The sequence below is a fragment of the Strigops habroptila genome, chromosome 13, assembly GCF_004027225.2.
Source record: "Strigops habroptila isolate Jane chromosome 13, bStrHab1.2.pri, whole genome shotgun sequence".
Lineage (NCBI taxonomy): Eukaryota > Metazoa > Chordata > Aves > Psittaciformes > Psittacidae > Strigops > Strigops habroptila.
Window position 1 is genome coordinate 13,555,125 of NC_044289.2, and position 25,916 is coordinate 13,581,040.

General features: G+C 39.4%; 1 protein-coding gene across 4 annotated transcripts in view; it reads right to left on the bottom strand.

Annotated features, from left to right (window-relative positions):
- Positions 1 to 25,916, bottom strand: part of DIDO1 (death inducer-obliterator 1) — a 52,518-nt gene that overhangs the window by 6,428 nt on the left and 20,174 nt on the right. For all 4 annotated transcript variants that reach the window (XM_030502534.1, XM_030502536.1, XM_030502535.1 and 1 more), the window contains 11 exons: positions 24,803 to 25,015; positions 24,147 to 24,372; positions 10,339 to 10,807; positions 9,448 to 9,607; positions 8,632 to 8,748; positions 8,309 to 8,416; positions 7,716 to 7,851; positions 7,049 to 7,592; positions 6,051 to 6,204; positions 5,109 to 5,198; positions 4,259 to 4,454 (listed from right to left, as the gene is read on the bottom strand). In XM_030502534.1, the coding sequence (XP_030358394.1) occupies positions 4,259 to 4,454; positions 5,109 to 5,198; positions 6,051 to 6,204; positions 7,049 to 7,592; positions 7,716 to 7,851; positions 8,309 to 8,416; positions 8,632 to 8,748; positions 9,448 to 9,607; positions 10,339 to 10,807; positions 24,147 to 24,372; positions 24,803 to 25,015 (2,413 nt within the window). The remainder of the gene's footprint in view (positions 1 to 4,258; positions 4,455 to 5,108; positions 5,199 to 6,050; positions 6,205 to 7,048; positions 7,593 to 7,715; positions 7,852 to 8,308; positions 8,417 to 8,631; positions 8,749 to 9,447; positions 9,608 to 10,338; positions 10,808 to 24,146; positions 24,373 to 24,802; positions 25,016 to 25,916) is intronic.

Here is a 25,916-nt window from a genome sequence, read left to right on the forward strand (position 1 = left end):
GTTCTGTTCACAATGACTTACTACCTTAAATGAACTTACATTAACATATAAGATCAAGACATAGTTCAAAAGTAAGACAACCGGGGAAAACCCCACATTCACAATTTACAGTGAGAAGAGACCCATTATCTACAAATGGTTCACTGTGTGTGAATCTGCTTTATCTTTTCTTTATCAGGATATGAATAACGATTCCATATCTGGTCAGTGCTGACCAGTGCAGAGTATCTCACAAATTTGGGTTCAATCAAACCCCCTTAGTAGGCACTTGCTGTTCTCATGTTGTTAATGTTTTGGTTATTGACTTCTGTGCAGAGACGTGTGATTTCTGCAGTTAGTCACAATGAATCTCAACCACTGAGTAATTCATACGAACAAAAATCCATCAGACAGGATATCTAATAAACAGCAATTACTGAAAAATCAGGTTTGAATCTCTGTAAGAAACAGAGACTGAGGAGCTAATTAAAACAGGGTAAAATTTTAACACACATTCAAGACAATAAATTCCACTAGTAAGTTAATAACACTAGTTGTAATTTAATCTGTTTAGAGTTTAGTCATCATAGAAGAAATCCCATTAAAATCTTACATTTTGATACTGTAATTTTACACAAATACTAGAAGTTTTGCCTGACCTGGCTTCTACATTTACTCAAAGTGATCAAATAGTAAATATTTCTTTTAAACAGGAGCATACAGCCAGAGCAGCATCTCAATGGTCAGCCTAATATCCATAAATACGTGAAGTGCCTAATTTTAGGTAGTAAGGAAAATGGTGGCTGCAGTCTCCAACTACTGCTCAATGACTTGTCTTTCACAAGCATTTTAAGTCTTGCAAACTGTGACAGCACAGTTAGCAGCTTTCAGTGTGAAATTATTTAGAAAATAGTTATTATCCTATTATGTATTTGAAGTCCAGACACTAGTTTTATTGAGTTATATCCTATAACTGAAGCTATTAAAACAGGATGTACTAAATATCAGTGTTGGATGAGTATTTGGGGGTTTTTTATCCTTAAATACATTAATTACATCTTTCCCTACCACCACCAGCAGGTAAGGAGTTACCTGTTAGAGACCTGTGCCTGACTTTGTACATCGATGACACAGTTACAGGAGTAGACTAAGCATGCCCATGGTGCACAGTTTTAAACTGCAGAGACTGATATAAGATATTCTTTAAAATGTTATCAATACCATTTCAGTGTTTGTCCCAATTAATCATGACAGCAACTGATTGGTATCATCGGATTTGTGCACCCGTAATTCAGGGGTACAGATCACTGTCTGCATGGCAACAGTGCAGCCCAGGAAGGCACATGGTGACTTTCCGAATGTCATGTCCTTCTACAACTGCTGCTTTTCCTAATGATTTCTGCTGAGTTAAAGACACCTAAACTCCATTAAAAGCAGTTAAAATTTGGTTCCAGTTGTTGCAATTTTTAAGTGTTCTAAATAGCATGAGACTTAATGCTGTTTAGAATGCTCCATACTTTAAAACCACACTTCCTATTGTAAACTACCAGATCTATCAACACTTGTGTAATTCTTTGCTGACATATAGCTGTGTTATTAAAATTAATTTATTTTAACTACATAAGATACTTGTTACATTCCCAAAGTTGCCACTAAGTCCCTCAATAAATCAGTTCCTATTGGTAATTAAGTCTGATTATGCTTTCTACAAAATGCTTTGAGATCTACAGATGAAAGCACTAAATAACCTTAAGTATGTATGTGAAATAGAGGCGTAAATTCACATACAGTAAACGACTGCAGAGACAATGCAGAAGAGCCCACTGATACATGAAATCTGGTAATAACTGAGGTGAATTAAGTATAAATATGGATAACCTTCCATTTTCCTGTTTTTAAATCACCCATGTTAAAGTTTTTTGTAGATCTTCTAGGTACTAGCGCTGTTCAGAAGTCCTCAGTTGTGTTCCCAATCCAGTCCATCAGAATACAGCAGAAATGCATAATCCATATGTGCCTGATGGAGCTGGGTGATATAGCTGGAATATCTCCTAAGCAGGACTTCTGGAGTGGCAGGGGTTTATTGCCCTCACCCTCTTCCCCCCTCCAGTCATCTTAAGATGATTTGTTAAGTATATCTAAAGCATAATGCTTTCTGAGTCCTTGCTCAACTCTATTTGAAGGTACACGATTAAATTTAAGGAGACAATGACCACTTTCCATAAAATATTTTTATTGATTGTGAAAGAAAAAGCAGTGAATTCCATCAGATGTCATTAAGAAGTGTGCATTACATGTCTTTTATACCGTGGTTTTAATACATACACAAAACCAGAAAAACACCTTACCTGAACACAACTTAGAACAACTATGAGGTAAAGCTGTTACAGAAGTTTCCAAGAAGTGTGAATTGATGGCCAAAGTGTAAGTCAAAAGAAACTGTTACATCTTCTGGCCTCTCTGCCTTTGGAACCTTGTTCCTATTGCTATCCTTTACTCCACTTTGCCTACAAATAGATATTTCAATCTGAAAACTCTAAATTTGCCTCCATGAACAACACCTGCAAATGATACCTGTATTTCTTGTAAGAATTCCATTTTAAATGAAAACTATAAAGGAAAAATAATAGGAAGTAAAAAGGAAAGCTGGTCTTTCCACAGGAATGCAAGTAGGTGACAAGTAGGGAAGTGCCTCCCTAAAGCAGGTTATTTACCAGCCCAGCATTTACAGCTGATTCAATGGCCAGCCCCTTTCTTGTGTTACTGCCCAGAAAGGAAGGTGGTGCTTTTATTCCGGCTGGAAAAGCCAGTCCAGGAGTCAAGATCCTTGGCCTATATCCCTGTGCCAAGTGTTCTGCACTTAGTGTATTCACATCTTGGCTATGAAATGGGAGTACCAGCTTTTGCCCACCTTTCAAGAATTCAGTACATTAAAGACTATGAGGTGCTGAGATTCAACAATTATAGCTAATTGTTATAATTCAGATAGAAGTAAACCTGCCTTTTTTGCTATAGCCTAAAAACAATGACGTAGACTAGACTGTGCACTGTTCAAAGATGGGTAAGACAGACTTGGGAGTGTATGAGAAAAATCTTGTTTGAGGATTCAGCGCAAGTGCCCCTTGCAATCTCACAGAGGGAGAGCATTTAACTAATGATGTATCATTTCCTGTTGTTGTTGAAGTCATATGCCATCAACACATGAAAACCTGTCCCAGACACTGTTGCTCCTGCAGACAAGCTCTGAGAAGGCTTTATTGAGTTTAGTCCTAGACTTGTATTTGAGTAGAGGACAGTCAGCTTCTCAGAAAGGTCAGCTCCTTGCATGTTTGCTGTTTCATACCTACCGTTTCATAGTCTGCAAATCATTGCTATGACAATGAAGTAGGACCTTCATTGTAACCTGTAGTTCTTCAGCTTCTCAATCTGTTATTGTGTGTAAAACCCCAGGCACTTATTTGGAAACTATGCACAGGCAACATCTCCATCCTCAGAGGAAGACGACTTCAAGTTTTTTAATGGGTGTTTCATGGCTGAGTTCATTCTCAGTTCTTCTGTCACCATGTTGAACACACAAGCATGGAGCAAACTCAAACTAATCATTACCAACGGTGTTTTTATCTAAAACCAGAAGTTTATAATATAACCTGCCTATACTAACCACTGTCTGCCACCTACTAACCCTATGGAATGTGGATCCCTTTTCCCCTCATCAAACCAATTTTCAGAAGCCAGTGATTTGGCTAGAATTTTCTCCAACTAGAATAAAACATTTACAAACCCCTTGTGCACCACATTGCAGGTACAGATTAATACTCAGCATGAGACAACTACAACGTAGTGAAACCACTATAAATATTACCTTTGTCTTCATAGATTTCTTGACTCCTCTGTGGGTTACATTTCCTGCTTGATTTAAGTGACAGTGAATGGCTTGTAAGGGCCTAGCTTTTGTGGATTTATGGGTTGATGAAGATAGGGTAGAGGGGGTGTGTGATGTTTTAGTTATTTTTCCAGTAATGTGGCTGGGTTTAGTTGATTTTATAGGTCAACTCATCCTCTTAATAGTATAAAAGCATCTTGTTGGAAAAGCTATGGAAATTTCAGACAATTTTATCTCAGAGTTGGATTTCCAGATTTTCCCTATTTACATACTTTAAAATTGGTTTTATATAGAAAAATTTAGTAACACTTACATTAAACATTCAACAATTTGTCTTAGATTGACTTCTGTGTTGTGATTTTACCTAGCATTTAACCTCCCCTGTTTTGTGCTTACCTGGTCCCTCAAAGGGCAACAGTTTGGAAGGAATTGGGTCCTTAGTACTCAGGGGGATCAGGTAGAGATCCTTGATATGTCTGTTGTTATTAGCTACAACACCAAAACGACCACGACTGCTAAAATAGGAGTAGAGAGAGATATAGGCAACTTCTTCTTCTTCTGTTGCAGGATGGAAACGAATCAAGCACAATTCCTGCAATACAAAAGCAAAGTGGAAAAATTCAAGCTGCAATATACCAGCAAATAAAATGGAAAAGGACAAATTCCAGGGGTAAAAACTAACTGTACATTTATCGCTTCAACTATGTTTTCAAGGCAAGACTCTGGCTTTAAGAGAGAACTCTTGTTCAATTTGTAATACTAAAACAGAATTAGGCTTGCCATTTTCAGAAATACAAGTTACTTGGGTATCTTACATCAAAGTAACCATCTTCAGGCTTAAATAAATACAAATGAAAGGGAAAATTCTTAGTTTCGTAATTATATCTGTATATGGTGCCTCATTTTCTCACTTCTGAAGTATTTTTAATAGTAAAATCTATTACATAGAGTTCTTTTTCCTTAAAATTTGGTTTTATCTTCAATGTTGAATAAATTATTAATGTTTAATCATTAAAAATAAATAGTATGAAGATCTAACTACTATGCAGGAGAGAGAGATCAAGAGGATCTGCAGCTCAATAATAGTATTTCTTCAATAAATCAAAACTGTCAAAGGAATAAGTGGTGTTGGTAGTTTTCCAGGTGTGATCTATGTCAGTATTTGCTGTTTACTAACTATAAAAAGTTCTTATTTCACATTGCTGTATTTTTCTTCCGGGTTTTGCAAAGGATTTTAAGTGAATACCTTAGACAGCGAAGATTTGAGTTTGCCAACATAATCCCAGACCGTCTTCGGTGAGATCCTCCCACCAATATGAATTGTATCTGGTAAATCCTAAACAAGAAGTATTACATGGTAACATGAGAAAAACCAAAAGAGACTGATGTTCAAAAGCAGTGCAGGTTGCCCCATCCCAGCAGCCCAGTGGATAATACACCATTATATTGCGGGAAACTTTCATACGTACTTCTCTAACTTCAGACAGGCTATTTCTAAATATCAAGGTGCTTAATTACAGCATGTTATCAAAAGGCTAATGGTACACATGGAACAGAAAAGGCACCCCCAAACAAGGACAGCAGCAAAATGTAAACTAGCTCTGTATGCCCATTACTGGCTTTGTTTTTATAGGGAAGCTGCCATATGAAATAGAGCTTTTCCTCCACTTTTTTGGTTTCTCAGGAAATGCTGCACTCGTGACTACAAGTCACATGAATTCTAGCAAGCCTCTTGTCATGGGGACTGTGAAACTCACTTTAGCAAAAGCAGTATCAAAAAGAACCACCAACTCTATTAATAAAAGTCCTAAACCACACAGTTGTGTTTGAAACTTAACAGTGACATACAGTAAACTTCAGAGAAAAGGGAAAGAAAAGCTTGTTTGTTTTAGCTCAAACCTTTACACACTCTCATTATTTGAACGTACACTCTCCCAGAATAATATCATCCAACTGTTTTCAGTTGAAGATTATTAAAAAGGATGACATTTTTCATAAATGGACAAACAAAATTTTGTAATAGATAACATCAGGAACCCTCTAGCTTGAGCTACCTATTACTACAGGGATGCTATTTACCACTGCTACGGTTCTAGAATAACAACATGTATGCAGTGACCCCAGCCCTTCTAGCAACAGGAACTGCAGTAGGGATTTATTCTAAACACATAAACGCATCAGTGCTAACCTCACTAAGATAATCAAAGCACCCGGAGACAGGATATGCTTTAGTGACAAATTTGGCCACACTTTGCATGTTAATAAATCCTTTCCAAATGGTGTTGAGACGAGAGAGAAAGAGGGAAGTGTCGCTGTCTTGAGGTGAGCGTGGCTCTGCAACACTGCAAAACAAATCCAGAACATAAAGGTTACAGAATACGAATGAGAAAGAATCTTCTTTTTCTTTTCCTCCCTCTTTCTATTGATCAAATACTTTGCTTTTAAACAAATAACAGAACTTTTACTTAATCCTTTGTTAATGTTTTCCATTAACTTGCTATTAGTGAAAAAAGCAAGGAGTTAACAGTAAATAAACTCGTAGTTGCAGACAGGAAAAAAGATCCCAAAAGATATTACTTTATAGAATTATATTAGCACTATAACTATTGTTATCCTGACTCTACAACCAACTAATATGAATTCTACATTTCCCACTAACTGGGTCAACAATATGTATCAGAGATTCTCAAGTAAAAGAATTTGCTATGAACAAAAATCTTTTCACTGCAGCTGCATAAGGATATACTTAATATTTATTTTTACTATTGTATATACCCAGAATATGAAAGAAATCCACTTCCTTTCAAGCTGGTCAATTGGTTAATTCATAAATTCAGATGTAAAGTATTTTAATATAGAATGAATAATTTGGAAATGCCTTTAAACCATCTCTCACACTCACTTTCTCTATATTAATGTACATGCAGACTGTGTAATACTTTGTTTTATTTATCTGCTGAAACACTTTGTAGAGTCTTTGTAATCAACATCTATTGATGGTCTGAAAATTTTACCAACCAGAGAAGGTAAATTACGAGATGGTAAATTAAAAATCTGCATCAGGCTACCTCAACACTGACCATGCCTTTTAACTGGGAGGAGGGGAACGGGACATTGGACACACGGGATGTTGAAGATAACCACATTAAAGACTGGATAGCTTGAGTTACAATGAAGTATACGCACTTGACATTGGGTGAGTGATGAACTGCTAAGTATCTTGGATCTGGTGAGGACGATGGTTTTGTCAATATTGATTTGGGGACGGTCATAATTGGTTTTGAAGTTTCCTGTTTTGTTTCCGCTGTTGAAACTTTATCAGAGGCAGGACCAGAACGCAGGGCTGGGGTCACAATACCAGAGGAGCTGCTCATCGCTGTCCTGGGGTCTCTGCCCGAAACTGTTACAGTTGTGACAACTACACCAGCACAAGTCACAGGAAAAGCAGAGACCTCTTCAGGTACAGAGGAATCTGCATTGGTAGGGGCCTGGGTTGTAGGAATGCAAGTTCTTTCTGCGCTTGACTGAGGAACTGTTTCTGCTACTGGTCCATCTTCAGTTTCCATTGTGTTTTCAGAGATGGCTTCTGTGGCAGGCTCTGCTGTTGAGGCTGGTGCAGAACTTTCATACTTTGGCTGAACTTCTGGCTTTGATTTCGACTCCACCTTTTTAACAGAAGCCATTGACTTTTTCTTAGGTGGCCCTTCATCTTCAGATGCTGAAATCTGACCTGTAAATTGATTTCAAAGGTGCCTGATTACTATTTAACAATGAAATAGCTTAGAGAAAAACAAACACACTACTCTTAACATAACAGTTCTTTTACTTTGCATGAAGTCAGCACTGTAGGTACCTGTACAGATTTTGCAGTTCAGGTCAAAAAGATGGGCTCGATGTTGACTTGTTGTATCCTTCAACATACTGCTAAACACATCTAGAGAAGCAGCACTGTTTGAATTTGATGCAGTTCGGGCTGACTCTTGCTGCTCCTAAAAGTGAATAAACACGAAAGATATTCCAGTTGATCATTAATTCCAACTATTAAAAAAACACTTTGGAAACCATTAATTAACTTCAGTTCTTTCAAAAAACAGATTAAACGCCTTGGTTAAAGCACATCATGTCAGATAGAGCTCTTAAGTAGTATTTGTCTTCATTTCATTCCACAATGTTCTGGGGTAGATAGCTAATATTCAGAAATAAAGGACTGCTCTATAATTTGACAGCAGGGCTGAAAAATACACAGCATTTCAGAAAAGCATCCAAAAATGCCCATCATTTGGTGATTATACTCCTTCAAACTAAAAGGAAAAATGCTCACAGCACACCTCCTAGGTAATAATATCCTTACAGCTCACTGAAACAATCTGCACTTCTGATGAGAGACTGGAAGCCCTGATTTATCTCCCTCGATGTCTTCATGCTGAAGCAATAGCCAATACTTACATCAGAATCAGACACTGGTGGGGAATCTTCCATATTTACAGCTGGCACATGTTCCCGTTTTACAGCTGTTTTCTTCACTTCATGAGATTTGCTTCTTGACTCTGTAGTCTGAAAAAAACAAGTTATTTTATAATTTTATACTTTTATTTTGTACTTTGTTATCAGTTGGCTGGTGGTAGAGAAAAAGTGTATTGAAACTGAACGTTATTAGTATTTCATTAGGAAGAAAATGGTGCATTAACATAATATGGGTGGTAAGGGTTAGTGAACTGATTCTTTAATTTGCATCTATTCAAGATACAGGGGAACATTCTGTTACTTACTGTTTTAGTTGGTTTCTCTTTCCACATCGACAGTTCTTTAGATAAAAGTTCCTCTGGTTTCATTCTCACTAGTTTTGACAGTGAGATTTCCTCACGAAGGACACGATGAAAGAGTCCCTGAAAACAGAACCCACTTTGTTGCTATGCTGAAGAGAACCTGCTTAGGCAACTAACAAGATTTGCAGTGCTTAACACGCAAAAGCTGTTCCAGTCTCTCAATTCTCTATTACAAATACTGGCGACTTATAAGCAAATTAGGAAAGGTGCAGCAACCAGACAATAAGGATGAAATAAACACAAAGTATGAATTTTTCTCGTTATCATCAGTAACAATCAATATAACTGAATAGAAGTGTCAGAATTTGCCACTTCCTATTTCATATCTATTGTAGAAACTAGAAAACTTAATAAATTAAATTTCAAGTGTTCTCTAGTGAGTATTTTCACCTGTACCAGCATCAGTTTTTTTCTTTTAAAGCATAAAGATGATCATGTACATGGGCAGTAGCTAACAGGTAGTATAGAATGTCACAAGAGGAGAAATTAATAAAGTCTGTATTTAAAGAAAGCCATTCTGTAGTAAGTATTTCACACCAAATGCCCACACTTAATAAAAACACATGACCAACTAAAGTAGACTTTGAGCTCCTTGGATAAAACCATTTTTCAAATATTTGAATGGTTTTATAATAATCTTTTATAGTATAATTCATAAGTCTCTGCCTTGAAACTCTACATGTTGAAGGCAGAGTTTGACATATTAAAACCCAGAAGTCTATTTCAGTATATATTTACTGTTTTAAGGAAATTCCAAACCTGGTTTTTGGGGTCCTTGAGATTGAACATGATGCTACGGTATTTACTCTTGTATCTGTTGTCCGTAACTTGGAACAAGTTAAACATCTCCTTTTCAATATTGAGTGCTACTTTCCCTACTTCACTCTCTGTCATGACCAGATCATCACTATCATTGACTCTGTTAAAAACAAGAAGGGTACGTGCATTTATGTTAGGCATGAATCTTCAGGTAGCATTCATAAAAGCTAACTTTACACAACTAACCTAGGCTCATTCTCCCTCAGTGAGGCTCAAGTAGTTGAGTCTTAGTCCTAAATTCTCCACTGTAATTAGCATTTCCATTTCAGAGACACCACCAGAGCGCAGTGCTCTGTAATAAGCCTTGATGGCTGGCATTAGCTTTAATAATCCTTGTGGGAATGTTTGCTTTTTGTTTTTTCCCTTTCCTAAGGGATACAGCTGTCTATTGACCTGGGTTTGTTGTTGATTTTTATGTTGGGAAGGAATCTTTACTTCAGTAAGCATCTAACCTTTTACTATGATGTTTCCTGTGCTATGTTCTCCACAACCTCAACATCTCCAACACTGCTATCACCAGATTTTAAAGCTTCAGAGCACCTGCATTATAAAAGCTTCTATGCTGTAATTTAATTTAACTGTAATTGCCTTGCTATAAATGGATTAGTGAGGTTCCTTTTTTAATTCCTAAAGGTTTTTTCACATGCACATTTATTTAATAGAGATTATTTTTTTTAATATCCACCTGAAATACCCATTACACTTGTAGTAATTTTCAGTATAAATTCAATCCCTCAATATCCCTTATCAAGATGTAAGCAAAACTCTTCAGGCTAAACATTTACGTCTAGTTGTAGCTTCCTACATAAAATAAGTGCTTTGTATTCCCACCTCTTCCATAAAATTTCTTTTAGGGACCGTCGAATATTTTGTCGAATCTGAGAGTTGGGTTGTGACTGGATAGGGCTGGGTGATGCCTTTGCTTGACTACTTCCAGATGCAGCAGACATGGAAGACTGTGAAGGCTTTTTGAGTCCTCCACCTAAACTGGAAGATGTAGCTGGTTTTTTGGAAACTGATGAGCCATGAGAAAGAGATGAATGCTTTGAAGGAACACTGCCTGATGGAGAAACACTGCCTGATGAAAGCCAAGGTTTCTTGGGAATGACACCTTTGAAACTTCCAGCAGAAGGTTTAAGTGGTTGTTTAGCTAGTGATGTGTTAGAGAAGGATGAGGACTTCTTTGAAGGAAGACTTTTAGAGAGAGAAGACGTCTGTTTCTCCATTATAGATGCAACAGCTTTCTTCGATGTCAGTGGAGCCTCTGACCGATCTTCATTCCTTTTCTCTTCCCTGTGAGCTGTTAGAACAAAGAAGAGAATACAATATTAAAGGCTTAACTTTAAAACTTCCTATTCATGAAGACCAGGAACCAATCTATAAAGAAGTCTGTGAAATAACATCTCCAGAGCTTAACTATCAAGTAGGCAAAATTCAAGCTGTCTACTTTCACTAGCATTAAAAAAGTAATTTCAAAAACCATGCAGAGATTCATATGTTTTTTTGTGAAGAAATTTGTCTTTGATCCTTCAGATGCTTTGTCTCAGAGGCCAACTGAAGAATTTAAGAGAGTTCCACTTTGGCTCTGAAGGTTGGAAATTTTATTTATAACCTACGCAAGAAAACTGAAAGGAAAATAAGGCACCACCTTCAAAGATTCCTGAGTGGCATTTCATGGGTAAGCTTCGAAAACATCCCAAACTTCCACGAATTTAAGAAAAAGGCACAATACAATCCACATTTTAACAGAAAAATCCTCATAGCACCTCACAGAACCACGTTATTACAGTGGCTGACCTGATCAGAGTCCATGAATCTGAAACTGCATTACCTTAAGTTTAATATTATTGAAGATTAATGAACCCTTTCACCTACATTTTTTATTTTAAAGAGCAAGAAAACATAAAAGTTACTTAAAAAACGTGAACACAATCTGCTTGGTTGCTAGCATCCATATCATACTGATGACATTGCCATAAACCATTCTTAGATCTTCCCATTCAGTTCCTAGCTAAATTCTAGATCTATAGAGTAAGCAAACATTGATATTGCTGCTCAGGCTGTGGTCATCTAATTCCCACTATTCTCAAACTACTCTATTCACAATATACTGATTTTCTATTAAATGTTAATAGAATAGTTGATACATGCTATACACTGAAAGATTTAGAAGTGTAAGTAAAGGCTCCAGCTCCAGTGTGCTGAAGTTACACTTGTCCACGACTTGACAAGTAAGCATTTCTTCAAGTCTCATTTCATCTGTCCACCTTGTGGCACTGATAGGAACAAGTCGACATAGCAAAAAAAGCCAAAACTACCACACACACACACACAGAGCAAACAAAACATCATTTACAAGACACCAGTGTTACAGTGGGAGAAAACAAGCACATTTACCCTGACAGCTCAAACGATGAAGGGTTCTGAGGAAACGACCAAAAGACAACTCCTGCAATACAACTGTTTCAATTGGAAAAGCCTTTCTTCTCACAAACCCATAGATAACCACTGACCATTAAACAGGTTCATTTTTAATCTGATGGTTTTAGCTAGTGAGGGTTTGTCAATGAAATAGCCCAAAAGTTACAAAACACAAGACACTTCCTGGGAAATCCCCTTCCAGGGATTTAACTATCAGCAACTTTACCGAGGACCAAACGGTCCTTCTTCACCTTCCAGATCTGCTGTAGGAAGAGCAGAAATTACTGGGATGGGTCTGCGTTGTCCAATGTCTGTTCAGAGATGGACTGGAAGGGGACAAAGCACTCCTGTGAAGTCTGGTTCATGCAACCCCACAAACCAGTGCAAAGTTCCAACGGAAACACCCCTCAAATTGGGGAAGTCTTGGAATGCTTAACGGAATACTCATTTCAGGAGGAAATGGCCTTGCAACCTTCCCCTATACTTAAAAGTTTGGGTGCCCCCCAAATATTGACATATGCTTCTAGCAGAATGACACTCATAACCCCAGTTCCTATAAATGGGCTCTTGCTGCTGGTGGCTTCACCACAAACACCAAAACCTGTGGTGAAGATGAACTTTCGTATGGCTAAGTATAAGGGTGTGTGCTGAACTTTTGCTGTAACACAAGGAGAAGCAGCCAGAAGACCCATAACCACTCCATATTTATCCCGATTTTCTTTGCTAGAAGCATTTTACAAGTAGATGCCTTGAGAATTTCCGAGTGAGATTTAGCTATTTGAAGTGTAAAATGAAAACAGTTGCCGTAACACATTAAATCGAAGGATGTGAAGATTTATAAAGTAGAAGATCTATATAAATCTTCACATACAATCTTCTACTTTAAAGTAGATTAAAATTATTACTCTCACACTATTCCCATAGATTTCCCTAGAGACCCTTCTCGTTCACGTTAGAGGCCGAGCTAGAGAGAACTTTGGTGTGATCCACATGGTCTCTCCTTGTGTTCCCACTCTCCCCTACCCCACCGACACCATTCTAGTTGTCAGGAGGGCTCTGGCAATCCCAAGGGGAGGAAGGGGAATAGGAACTACTCCTATGATGCTATTTTGAGTTAATAGTCATGAATAGAGAGGAGGTGAATATCCAGAAGGCGCGCAGTGAGAACAATGCAGGAATTACTTTACTTCCACTCTCTTCTTCCTGGTTTATTGCATCTTCCATGCAGCACTGCACCTTTCCAGGCGGGTTGGACAGGAGCATGTTCCTGTGACTCATCAGGGAAAGGCAGGACGGCACAGCTCGGGTTTCAGAATGATGACAGCAAAATTCAGGCCTCTGTGCCTTAGTTATTTTGGTTTAGACAAGTACAAAATGTGAAATTCTAAATCTGTGTTTCCTCTTCTATATGCTAGTTTTTAATGGTTAGTTCAAATTCATTACCAAGAACTACATTGATAAAACTAAAAATAGCACAACCTCGGTGTTTTGGGTCAATCACATGATGTATGTGTGAGAACTGTATCCACACCACAAACCTATGTCACGAACACCGACATCATAGTAAGGAGTTGTACTCGTAAAACAAATATAAAAGGTACCAGCACAAAGGTAGATCAAAGTTCCCAGGGCTGAAGGGCAGCAGAATCAGCAAGTGTCCAAGAAGAAAGATGCAGAAGCACCCTTTATTCTACAAATTGACATTGTGGCTGTTTAAAAAGGTTTCCAAACCAAGGCATACAATTCTGTGCTGCTTTAGCCAACAGAAAATATGCAAACGTTTGATAAGCTTCATGAAAGTTTAACAGTTTCAAACTACAACACTCCTTTATACCCATTAAAACTGTCTGCCGAGCAGTACTTGATTAGAGGAATCGATGGTACAGATTTTGTATGTACTAGTTCAGTCACGTGTAGGTCATTCAGCGCTTCACAACATCTACCAACTACATGTTCAGCTTTGCAGGACATGCCACTATTTGAAGGACACTGCCAAATCATGGGCACATTTTGACAAAGAATCAAGACTTCTTAAACCCTACATATGCAAATAACCTGTGATGGCTGCAGATGAACCTAGCCCAATAAACTTCTTACCCTATTTTGACTATGAGAAACCAGAATTCTTCTCCTACCAAGTCTGGGGTTTAGTGACAACATTAATGTGCTGCCATGTAATTCAGCAGAACGAACTCACTGTGTTGTTACATGGGGTGGGATCCAACGCACAGGAGCCCCCAGCTGAGCATGAGGAAGGAGAAGGACTGCCTCTTCCGCTGGCAGATTGTTCTTCCGTTGACTTAGCGGGGACACGAGCACGCCCCAAAGCTCTCCCTTCCTTCTGATAGCTATGGAACCATGGAAGTGCATGTTTGGAAGAGTTAACAGAAACGTGGATTCTTTTCAGAGAGCAGTATAACAATGTACGTGGAATTTAACTTCTGAACGGGTACCACAGCTCAGCAAATTGATGGGATATAAAATGAAGCAGGTATTCTCTCTCAGACAACGGGTTTCAAATTGCTTGGCCTTGGAGTCCACAAACAACTTGAAGACGCAGTCAATGCCTAGCACACAAACCAACCACTGTGTTTTATACAGTCATGTTTCCAGTCCTTTTCATCAGTAGCTCCAGCATAACTACAATAAACGCTCTTCAACAAATTGAAAATAAAAGGAAAGATGACTAATGAGCATCAGCCTATCCAAGGAGTTTCACCGCAGACAGAAGATTAATGCCAAAGTGAGGCATTCAAGTGGCTCTTCCACTCTCCACTTTTGAACACAAGTGTACCTCCTTGGCCTGATGTTAGAAATGTCACTTAAAAACCAAACCATTAATTCCTACTTTCCCCATTTGGTCCTGTGAGCAGCAGGATTCCTGCTGACTGAAGAGGCATGGGCTAAAAGACTGAGAAGTTCTGATGGAGCTAATGAGTCAGCTCACTGAATCCTCCGGCAGGGAAAGAAAGTGCATTCCTTGCAAGGCTTAACAAACAGCATTACTATGGTATGATCACTACAGACATAACTATAATCTCTCCCACCAGATGTCAAGAGATAGAGAACCCCTCCAAGGAAATTCCCCATGAAGATAAGCCAAATATTACAATATGCAGCTAAGAACGAAACTCCTGTAAGGGGCAGATGACACAACTTCTGCATTAACTGCTGTGTTATGGACGAGCCTGTTGAAAGCCTGATGGTTACATATTTCACTTCTGTATACCTCAACACTGATGTTTCAGCACTGTAATGTGGCTGTTGAGGCCCGATTTAAGAATGATTTCCAGTGTAGCAATGCTGTGTGAAGGATCTGCAGGATGCACTCACCATAATCCCTCACCTACACCAGGAGGTCGCTTTACACCCCCAGCACAGAAATTACTCAAAGGAAACATCGCTCCTCCTCTGATCTCCTAAAAATATTTCTGTACAGCATTCTAACCTATTCTGGTTCTTCCCCCTTCTCTCCTCACCCAATCTTCCTTTGGAATAGTTTTGGAAAGCCACCTCAAAAACGCACCACCACCTCCTCTAGTTTCTATTTAAGTTACCTCATTCGTGACATGCTATTTTGCTGGGGATATTATCTACTGCTCCCAGTTATTAAATACTGAAGAAGTGTGCTATTACTTTTCTTCATATGATGTTACTCAAATCACAGTTCTTTAAAGATATTTCATTTCTTGCTCTAGTCAATGCTGTAAGTTTTAAACGATGTGTAGAGAACTCCCGGCAATTACACCTGAGGAGCCTGTTTTGTAACGAGTCTATAAGGCTCAGGTTTTCTGCTTTTAAAATACCTTTTCTAACAGCAAAAGGCATCACAGTTACTACTGCACAACACTAAAAAGACACTTGTGAAAAACATCTTGCAGCCATGAAGGCTGATTGTTTGTGACAGTACTAATTAGAAGAAATCTCCCTATAGAATTAAAAATTTAGCATAAAGCTGCTCATACCCCAGAATTATTGCCTTTGCTGTCTAATAATCCCAGACTGGTTTGGGTTGGAAGGGACCTTAAAGCTCATCCAGTTCCAGTCCCCTGCCATGGGCAGGGACACCTTCCACTAGAGCAGGTTGCTCCAAGCCCGTGTCCAACCTGGCCTTGAACACTGCCAGGGATGGGGCAGCCACAGCTTCTCTGGGCACCCCGTGCCAGTGCCTCAGCACCCTCACAGGGAAGAGCTTCTGCCTCAGAGCTCATCTCAGTCTAAATATCATCTTTAACAATTCCCTGTGCTCTCTATGTGCACTGATGGACTGTTTCCCCCCTCCAGGACAGAACTCCTCAAGGCAGCGGGCAGCACAGGCCGACGGCTGCATCATCTTGTCCAGCGCAGAACTGGCCACAGTGGGAGCGTGGGCCCAAGGGAGTGGGATGTTGGCAGCCCCGCGCTTTGGAAGACGCTGCCTTGCACGCCGGTGAGCCTTCAGCATGGGGCTGCTGAAGCACGTGTGGGTTCTACAGGTACTGTTCATACTCCTCTGCCACTAAAACAGAGTGGTTTAGGGGAAAAACAACACAAAAGAAACCCCCAAACCCAACAAAACCAAACGAAAACCACCAAAGAACCCAAGCCCCCAAAATTCAAACAAAAACCAAACCACGACTAAGTTTCAAACTCATGCACAGCACACAAGTTTGTGTGGCACCAACAGGAAGAAAGCTGGTAGTTAACATTCTTTTGTTAAAAAAAATATAAAATTATGTAAAATTCCACAATATGAACCAAACCGATGAAGCAGAGTACAGCTACTTGTGATCCGCCTCTTAAAGTGGATCATTTACTACTTAAAAGGAATTTTGGCTTAAAATTAGGAGGCAAATTCCCACTAATGCAGCTTTGCAGTTGTTAAAAAAGCAAACCCCCTCGTTAGCAGGTATTTTCCAACAGCCCCTGTGAAGGCTGGGCCAGAGCTGAGTAATTCTGTGTTTCGAGAAGAGCCAGTCTCTAAAGATAGGCACCAGCACCGGCCTCTATGATAGCTCAAACATGCAACAGGAATGCAGGTGGGAAACGACAGCCAGAAGCAATAATCTATTTAGGAATTCCCCAAAACCCAGCCAGCAGTTTGAGTGTCTCTCAAGAACAGGCCTGTGCAGTGGCACTGTGAAATCCCGCATGGTCCTGCACCCCTGGTGCTCAGATGCAGGTACCTGCCCCATCCATCTCCCCGTGCTGTCGCTCCAGCGTGCCACTGCTGTCCAGTTGGAATGGCAGGAGAAAGCAGCCCGTGTTGGCACATACCACAGTGGAAAAGGACAGGCTCTTGGCTCAGGGAAGATGAAGTATCTTGTCCCTATTTGCCAATATCTGAGAATCACATTTTTCCCTTTGTGAAACTGTTAAAACAGGCAGGATTTCTCCAATTAAAACCAGTGGTGTTTCCACAGCGTCTCTCTGCCTCACTATGTCCTACATGGACTGTCCGATGCATTTGTGGTATGATCTCCTTCTGCACCACTCGTGATAGAAATAGTCGTAACAGAGCAGAATTTACCCCAAGCCCTCCACCCCAATGCAGTGGCTGATACTGAACTTTAATCCACAAGTTCTTCTGAAGTGATGCATTATCCAAGTTAAAAAAACTGAACAGAACACATGGGTGAGCTGGTGCTTTACAGGTCAGTTATAAAGCACTCTACAACGGGATGTTACTTACCAGTTAGGAGACCGGTTCCTCAAGAGCAGCCTTTACAGTCACCCATGGGATGCATGCCTGACATCTCAGCCTCAGACACTGTCGGAGAGTCAGTCCTGATCCCGTCAGGTGCCACTGAAGCACCCTCTTGTGGCACTGAGCGTTCAGTGCCCAGGGCTGTGGAGGTGAGGTGTAGTTTGTAACCGCTCTGCTTCCACGGCCGTTCAACTGTTGCTCTCTTGAAACTCTGCCAGATTTTTTGCCATATCCCTCAAAGACACCTTAGCATTAGTCCTAAATAATTCAGAAGTGTCGCACTGTTCTGGTGTTAGTTTTCACTGTTATCTGCCTACAGAACCACGTGTCTGCTTCTCTCAAGACCAAACCAGACTTTATTACCTGGTGTTTCAGTTGTGCCTCCTGCCCTGCTGCTTTTCTTCTAAAGCCTCTATCAGTTCTAATCTGCACCACAATGAGAAGGTGGTAATGAAGCTGCCTGTGTGCCGAGCCTTTACATTCAGGCACACAAGAAAGTAAACCTGTCTTTAAAGTTAATTCGGTTAGGAAACTCCAAGACAAGGAGCTTTTTACAGTGGTGATCTGTTTGCATTCAAGCCAAGCTGTAGCTTTGCTCATGCAAATCTGCAGCTTAGACATGCAAAGCTGGTTGGTTTGATCCACATGAAATGATAGTGATTTATCTGATCTGCATCTTCACAACTACACCACTCCGGAGAGAGACAGGGGCACTATCTGCTGAAAAAAAATAGGGCTCCTTATATTCCAGACTGTTCATGGGTGGTATCATCACTCCTTGCAGTGACAGGCCATCTTCAGGTTCCAATTCAGTACAGCTCAGAGTGAATCATCAGCACCAAGATCAGCTGCAAAACTTGACTCCAAAGTGCAAGTGATCACCTTAAAAGAACCCTTCTGTTTGGGGCTAGCAGAGAAAGTTTTTCACTGGCTATACAGTCAAGTGAGCAAGTTCAAAGAACTAAATATTAGTAAAAGAAAGCAAAACAGCAGTAGAGGGTGGTGAGGTTCTTTTAATCAAACTTTCATCACTTTCAGTGTTGATGACAAGAGATAAACCACCCTAATATTCATAGTGCATCCGTATGTTGTACCAGGTTTCTGCCCCCCAGCCCTTCCCCTCAGCAGTGGTTCCTTAACACTGAAGCCAAGCATCCATTAAGGCAAGAGGGCTGGCTTTTTGATGTCCAAGGCCCTGGGGGTGCTAGAGGCAAGAACAGGCCACATGCCAGCAGCAGGGACGAGCCTTCCTAACTTAAGAGACACTGCAGAGATCTTCATGCGGCTGCCAGCCACAGGACAGAGGTGACATACCTTGTAGAGCAGAGAAGGGGAGCTCCAGGAGTTCACAGGCAGGAGATGACAATCACTCCCCAAGGATCCCACTGCTCCTTTTAACTGGCTGGCTCCTGGGGCATGCTGGCAGGCCAGTGGTGGCTGCTGGAGCCTCACTCCACAGCCAGGGTTTGATCCTGCGCCAGCCCCCATGCCAGCACAGCCCCTGCTGCTGCAGTACACCAGCCACTCCCGTACTATGGTCTTTCCAAAGCCAGAAGATCTCCAGCATGGACTCCTTGGAAGTTCTGGCAGACTCATCTTAGGTGTATCATTATTTGGTCTGTCAGCAGCCTTCCAGAAAAATCCTCTAGTTACAAAGCGTTAAGGGTAGACCTGCATACACAGCAACCATGTGTCCCAGAAAATGGCCAGGAACATGAAGTAAGTAATTCTTTTTCTTCCCCTGGTACTACTCAGTGTCTCTTAGTATGGGTCTATGTAGCAGAACCTAGCATTGAGCAAAGACACCTTAGCTTTCAAGGAGTTAATTCAGATGCCAGAAGTAGTTGAGGTGTAACAGCATGGCTTTGCACCAGCTAGTTTTTCCTACAGGGAAGCACTCACACCAAAACAATAGCATTGAGTTTAAGTACAATCAGTCGTTGCAGACAAACATACTCGTGACTTCAGAACAGCTCCTCAGTTTAAATAAAATACTTTTTTAATAGTTAAGCTAAACCAACCGCAGTATATGCACATACACTGCACTCCACTGAAGAGTTACAACTTAAGCTGGTACAATCTTGCCTGATGAGGAGCATTAAATCAGCACCAGCCTGTGTGCAGACACGGTATTTATTGCTTCCTGCATCAATTTGCCCTCCTAAGTCCTGTCTTGAGTGTACTACATTTCCCACCTGCCCTCTTTATGGTGATCTATGTTTTTTTCTTTCCTGTCTTCGTACTATTATTATGGCAAGAAAAAAATACCTATATTATATATGCTATAATCCTAGCATTTTGGTATGCACATCACGTCTTCTGATGATGGGCTCCCAGTATCATTATTCCCTTTACAAAGTCTCCACATTTTGTTAGAGGTGTGTAGGAACAAAGCAGTCCAAGTGCCCTTTGTATCTGGGATCAAGCAAACACTATTCACTTTATGAATAGCTCTTGGGTGCAGAAAAGTTTAGCTGCAGAAGAAATGAAGACGACTGAAAGGGGATAGTAAAAGGAAATTTGGATCACCAGAGGCAGGGCTCCTCAAACCTGGGCTCCCACTTCCAGAAGGTGGCAGCGTTGTCTCTCTGTAATTTCCTGCTGTGAAGCAGAACAGGTACCACAAACATTGTGATGAGTAGTACCAAATAGATAACTCAAACTATTTATCTGCCTACAGTTAAGTAAACAGAAGTTTTTCATGTGACAAAGAACTGCCTTTTACTCAGGAAGTTGTACTCAAACGCAACACATTTACTGCTTATTTCTTATCTAGAAACTCTCTTCACTCTCCTGCGCACTTACTGTTATCAATAAATGTACTTGTTTAAGTAGCTTTAGCACCTGAGTAAACTATCAGTTTGTGTATTTCTTCTATCTCTAGTAGGTCAGTTGAACTTCAAAGATTTAAAGCACTGATCATTATTTAGCACACTTATGTGGGTAGTTTAAAAATGGGGATATTGCAAATGTCTATCTTCCTCCCCTCCTTTTTTCCATTTTAAAACTGCTGACACATTTGCTGCTGGCTTCTGTTTGAAAGATAACAAAAATATAGAACCAAGTCTCTTTCAAGTGTTTCTCTATCAAACATAAAACTCGAACTCAGGTGCTTCAGACACTGATACTGCCGACAAACATTTGCAGCAGCAAACTTCATATCTGATGTTTTCCTTTATGCCCTTTTTACAGGGCAGCAGTGACTACAATGGCCAAATCCTGTTAAAAATACAGTATGTGATATTAAATAGTGTAAAACTTTATACTTAAAGTTCTCAGCAGTCAAATAGGAAGTGGACACAAACTGCTTCTGCGCTTCCTTCTGGAAAAAAACAGGTTTATATTATGTTGTTTAAAGTCTGTCCTCCTCCAGTATAATTAAAAATCAGGCTTCCTATTACCACACAATGTATGTTAGTCTGCTAACAAAACTGAAACATTCAGAAATCATTTTGGATGGTGCTTCCCCACAAACACCTAGATGATCTTACTAGATAAACTGAAGTCTGTTTTGCTTTGTTATGAATTTTACATCTCCTTTGATATGACCTGAATACAGTAACACTAGCTCACATCACAAATTCAGCATTTCTATCACAACTTGAATCCTAAATCTCAACAACCCATATACATATGTGTCAATTTGGAAGCTTTTTGGATTTGGAAAAGGATGACTTTTGAAATTCAATATAAAAGTCGAGTACTGCATATTAAATTAATACTCATTTTCCTAATGAACTTAAAAGCGACACTTCTGAAAGGGAATGTAACACCTGATTTCCTCTTTTAAGTATAGTTCAAATACTGCCTGCAACTTTAAAAGTACTTGTCCTTAATATTCACTACTACTTGTACTTAATATTCACTAAGTTCAAGGTATTTTCCACTCCAGTTATTAAACAAATAGGATTAGTTTCACTGTGAACATCAAGTGTCATTAACCAGCCTCCAGATTTTGGTGTACAAAGTCACTTCCAGGTTCAGCCCTAACTCATTCCCCAGAACAGTTTGGGGAAGGGGGCTTGGTGGCAGGGTTTAGATGGAAATACACCATATGCCCCTATCACCCAGTACATCTGTAATAATGGCTTGTTTTCTTCTTGCTACTACTCAATAAAACTACTGTCATATGTAACAACAACAAAACCTTGTATCTTACAAGTACAGAGTAAATGTATAAAGTAAATCCATGTCTGAAAGATGATGACCAGTGGAAGAAGCATTACAGAGACTAGTTCTACTAATCATGTTAAGTTTCCTCAATTCCTAAGTCACAAATCAGGATCTGCAGGACACAGCTTGAAGCTACTGGGAGAACGTGGGAGGTACTTGCAATATTGTGTATGGAAGAATCCCATCCTTAGCCTCCTCTAGGTGCCCTTAAGTCCAAACATCAGACACGTAGATGCTTGAACCAGTCATCTTACACTTTTCATAAGCAATGTACAGAAATACACGTTTCTAAACAGTGAGTCATTCTGTTCTCAGATTAGTGTCTAAAATAGATAATGTTTTGTGAAGTGAGATGACTCTCACGAATTTCTGTAACACCATAACCTCTATGCTTTGAGCAGCATCTAGGGTTGTTAAATAAATAAAGTCTTGTAGAACACTCCTAAAGATGATGCAATGGCAGCTTCTCAGGAAGATAACAGCTCAAACCCATCCATCAAAAATCAGGATAATTTTCTTCACAAAGACACAAACAATTTACCTGGGAATTTAGTAATGGCACAGAGTCCCCATATGAGTACAACTTACCTTGTAACAGCAAGCTGAAGTTCTTCCTTGCACTTGATATGAGAGCTCTTCATCACACAAACTAGGTTGGTTTCTAGTCATAACTAAAGTCTAACATGGTTTTGAACCAACTAAACAATCTAGCTATAGGAATCCAATTTTCTACTGGAATTGGTTACATCTGTAAAACCTCTGGTGTGGTGAAACTTAAGAGCAAACCCCTTTAAAATACACTGAATTCTCAGCCTCAAAACTTGTATATTCCTGTCTCCTAGAAAAAACAAATAACAGCAAGAAGGACATTTTAAGTGATATGATTATATGGACACTTGCAAGTATAGGGAGATAGAAAGTGTCATAAGAATTTGACGTGTAAGATCAGCCCTTATAGTTTCATTTTCCTTTTCCTCACCTAATTTTAGTTATGTTTTAAATACTGTTTCTGCTAAAAAAGCTACAGTTCCTCTAGAAGAAGCTTAAAAAAAAATGCAAGTTTATCAAAACACGTATCTCAGGAGTTCACTATAAAAAAGGCACAGGGCCCAAGTAACAAAACACATAATGAAAGTACGCAGGGAAAAATTATAACCATTTAAATATCTGATGTGGGTAAATACAATTAAAATATACCTACTATGTCTGCTATGTGCTATAAAAATAAACAGCAATTTAGGGTAGCTGGTGTTCTCTCAGTGTTCCAAGTTATATCTAAAAAAATCTCATCTTCGAGGTAACTTATAAACTTATCAGTTACTTTGCATACAATGTGTTTCTGAAAATAAAATGTAAATGGGCTAATTTATGGTTAAAGCTGTGAGAACTGCATTTCTGAATTCATTAGTCTTCAAGTGAGTAAACATCTGACACTTGGTTATGTGTTTTGCAACTGTGAAATGTAAGATTTTAGCTGAAGTTCCATCACTGCATTATAAAACTACCTAGCTGGAGCGAATGAAAAAATGTCATTAGCAGAAAGACTTGTTGAGGCTACAAAGTAGTAGTTACTTACCTTTGTATGAGTTACAAGGATGCTATTCAAAACCTGCAAAAATATGCAAGGTGGCATCTCTGCCTCATATCCACTTAAGATGTGTTCTTGTGTGTGTGGATAATGTGTGAAGTAAGAACATATAAAGGGAAAAAGAAAAGCAGAAAAAAATAGTACTGCCTCCCCCCAAACTTAAAAGTAAAGAATGGTCCTTAAATCATTTCATGTAAGGAAGAAAAGCAGCAGGAAGAACTTGGATATACGTGACAGTTAAAAGCTGTTTGCAGAAGTGTAAAGTATCGTTGGATACCACGGTGAAGATTTCATTCTTGGCACCAGCACTGAAAATGCAAGACCTGAGGTGCCCAAATAATTACAAAAATACAATTCAAATTAGTACAGTCAACTGCTGATTCATGGTGCACGCTGTGCAACCCTTCTGTAAAACACAGCACAAACATATCAATACTTACCTCTTCTACATTAGAAACAGTTATTATCTTTATGGGAAAAAATTAAAGCTTAATCACGTAGTTTTCCTCCAGGAATCAGCTGGGTAGATTGATAGGCTCTTAATCACACAACTGGCATATGATACAAATGAAACCTCTAAAAGTGTTTCCCGCTCGTGTGTATCTCTGGGTGCGGAATCTTTGAAGGTGGAGAAAAGTAGTTTGGTGCCATATCTTAAGAAAAAAAACCAACCCCAAATCCTAAACTTCCTAGTCTTGCAGAGCCAAGAATGGATGGGTATTCAAAGAAAATGTAAATGATTACTCAGGAATATCCCTATGCGATACATACATTTGAACAACAGTGAAGATGAAATGGCAGCAGTCCTTTCAGGCTTTACAGCATTGTAATTATGATCGCTTGCCCAGGACGGTGTGCTGTTTTCTACTGCTGGCTCTTTAGCAACAGGTTGAGTGTTTGCCTCAGTCTTGGCGGTTGTCAAAACAGTCTTCTTCGTGTTCACCTCTCTCTTCTCAGGAAATGGTCTCTTTTGGTTTGAAAGAGGTTTAATACCTGCCTGTATGATTAAAGAGGCTTCGTTAGTAATAATCATCAGGTATATTTTACAAGCAAGCAGAGATATAGTTACATATATGTACATAAACGTCTTCTAAAGTAAACTCCTGGAAATACACTTGAAATATACACTGGAACTTTAGGAAAAGGCAATAGTAAAGACACCACCTCAAAACAACAGTATTATCAGTTTGGTGGGGGTGAGGAGGTGGTATTTGTTTGCAGAAATACTGCCCATTTTACAGTGTTTTCAATAGGTAAAAGAGAAGGCTTTAATATTTTTCCTTCTCAAAGCACACATACAATGCAGTCACATTACTTCACAACTAACAGTCATTCTGAATTCACTAAAATTCTTTAAAAGAACCTCAAACCTGTGCTGCCATCTAGGAGGCCCTTGCAAGAAACACAGATTATGAACAGAAGTTTACCTGCAGCTGAGATTTTGGCATGCCAGGTTTGTCAGGTTTCGGTTTGATCTTCTCTTTCGGTTTTGGTTTGGCATCTTTGCCAGAACTTAAAAACTTCATGGTGGCTGCAGCGTGTTTGAGAATGCAATCATTGCTGCAGTACACAGAATCAGGCTGAGCCAAATTAAAACAGCCAGGACCAATGCACTTGGATGCACCAGGAGCGTCAATTACCTATGGATTGAAACGGAGTGAGTTCAAAGAGGAAGTGACAGAAACATACCTTTGTAACAGGAAGAAATGCTTACATAGCATATGTGCAGACCACAGCTATGACTGTGACTTGCACAACTGCCAGCATGAAAACAACTTTCATTCCTGATGTAACAGAAACAACACATACAAATGTAAGAATTTCCCTCCTGTAACACACTGTTTGCAGAATGTGTTGTGTTTTAAAGTGCTTGGTGTGCCAGCAGTGAACCAAGGGAGGCTCATTTCCTACATTTTCAGATGCCATAACCACACATTCTTTTTTCTGATCCTCTGTATCATGTGAGAAATCTCCTTAATAATGCAGAGCTGCTTTCTCAAGAGCAAGGTTTCTAAAACACATCTTACTTGCGTTAACACCATCAGCCACTGCCCTCAACCACGCACACATGCAAAAAGGAAGGACTCAGCTATTCAGGTGTACAAGTAATTCTTGCTCTGGAGGTTTTAAATTTACCAGTTTTAATTTTAGAAGTCCCCAACTTACATAAATACAACCATTCTCTCAATTTACCATAACCTAAGCTTCTTAAACATTGAGACATTTGCATATGTAATCTGTATTCCCCTCTACTTCACAATTACTCTCCATTTATACTGAAGTGTTACATACTAAACACGTCCTCTTCAAATATTAAGATGTAGAAAATAGCACATTCCTTGAAAACAAGAGTACATTAGGTCCAAGTATAGAAACATTTGAAACCTCTTTAGGCTGTACTATATTACCTCCAGATATTATGCCTTTAGTCTCACTCTTCTAGATTACTCCTAAAAATGTTATACAACTGACCTAACACTCGGTACTACTCTAGTTCTACACAGCCTCTCCCCATCAATAAACTGCAATTTGTAATTACCA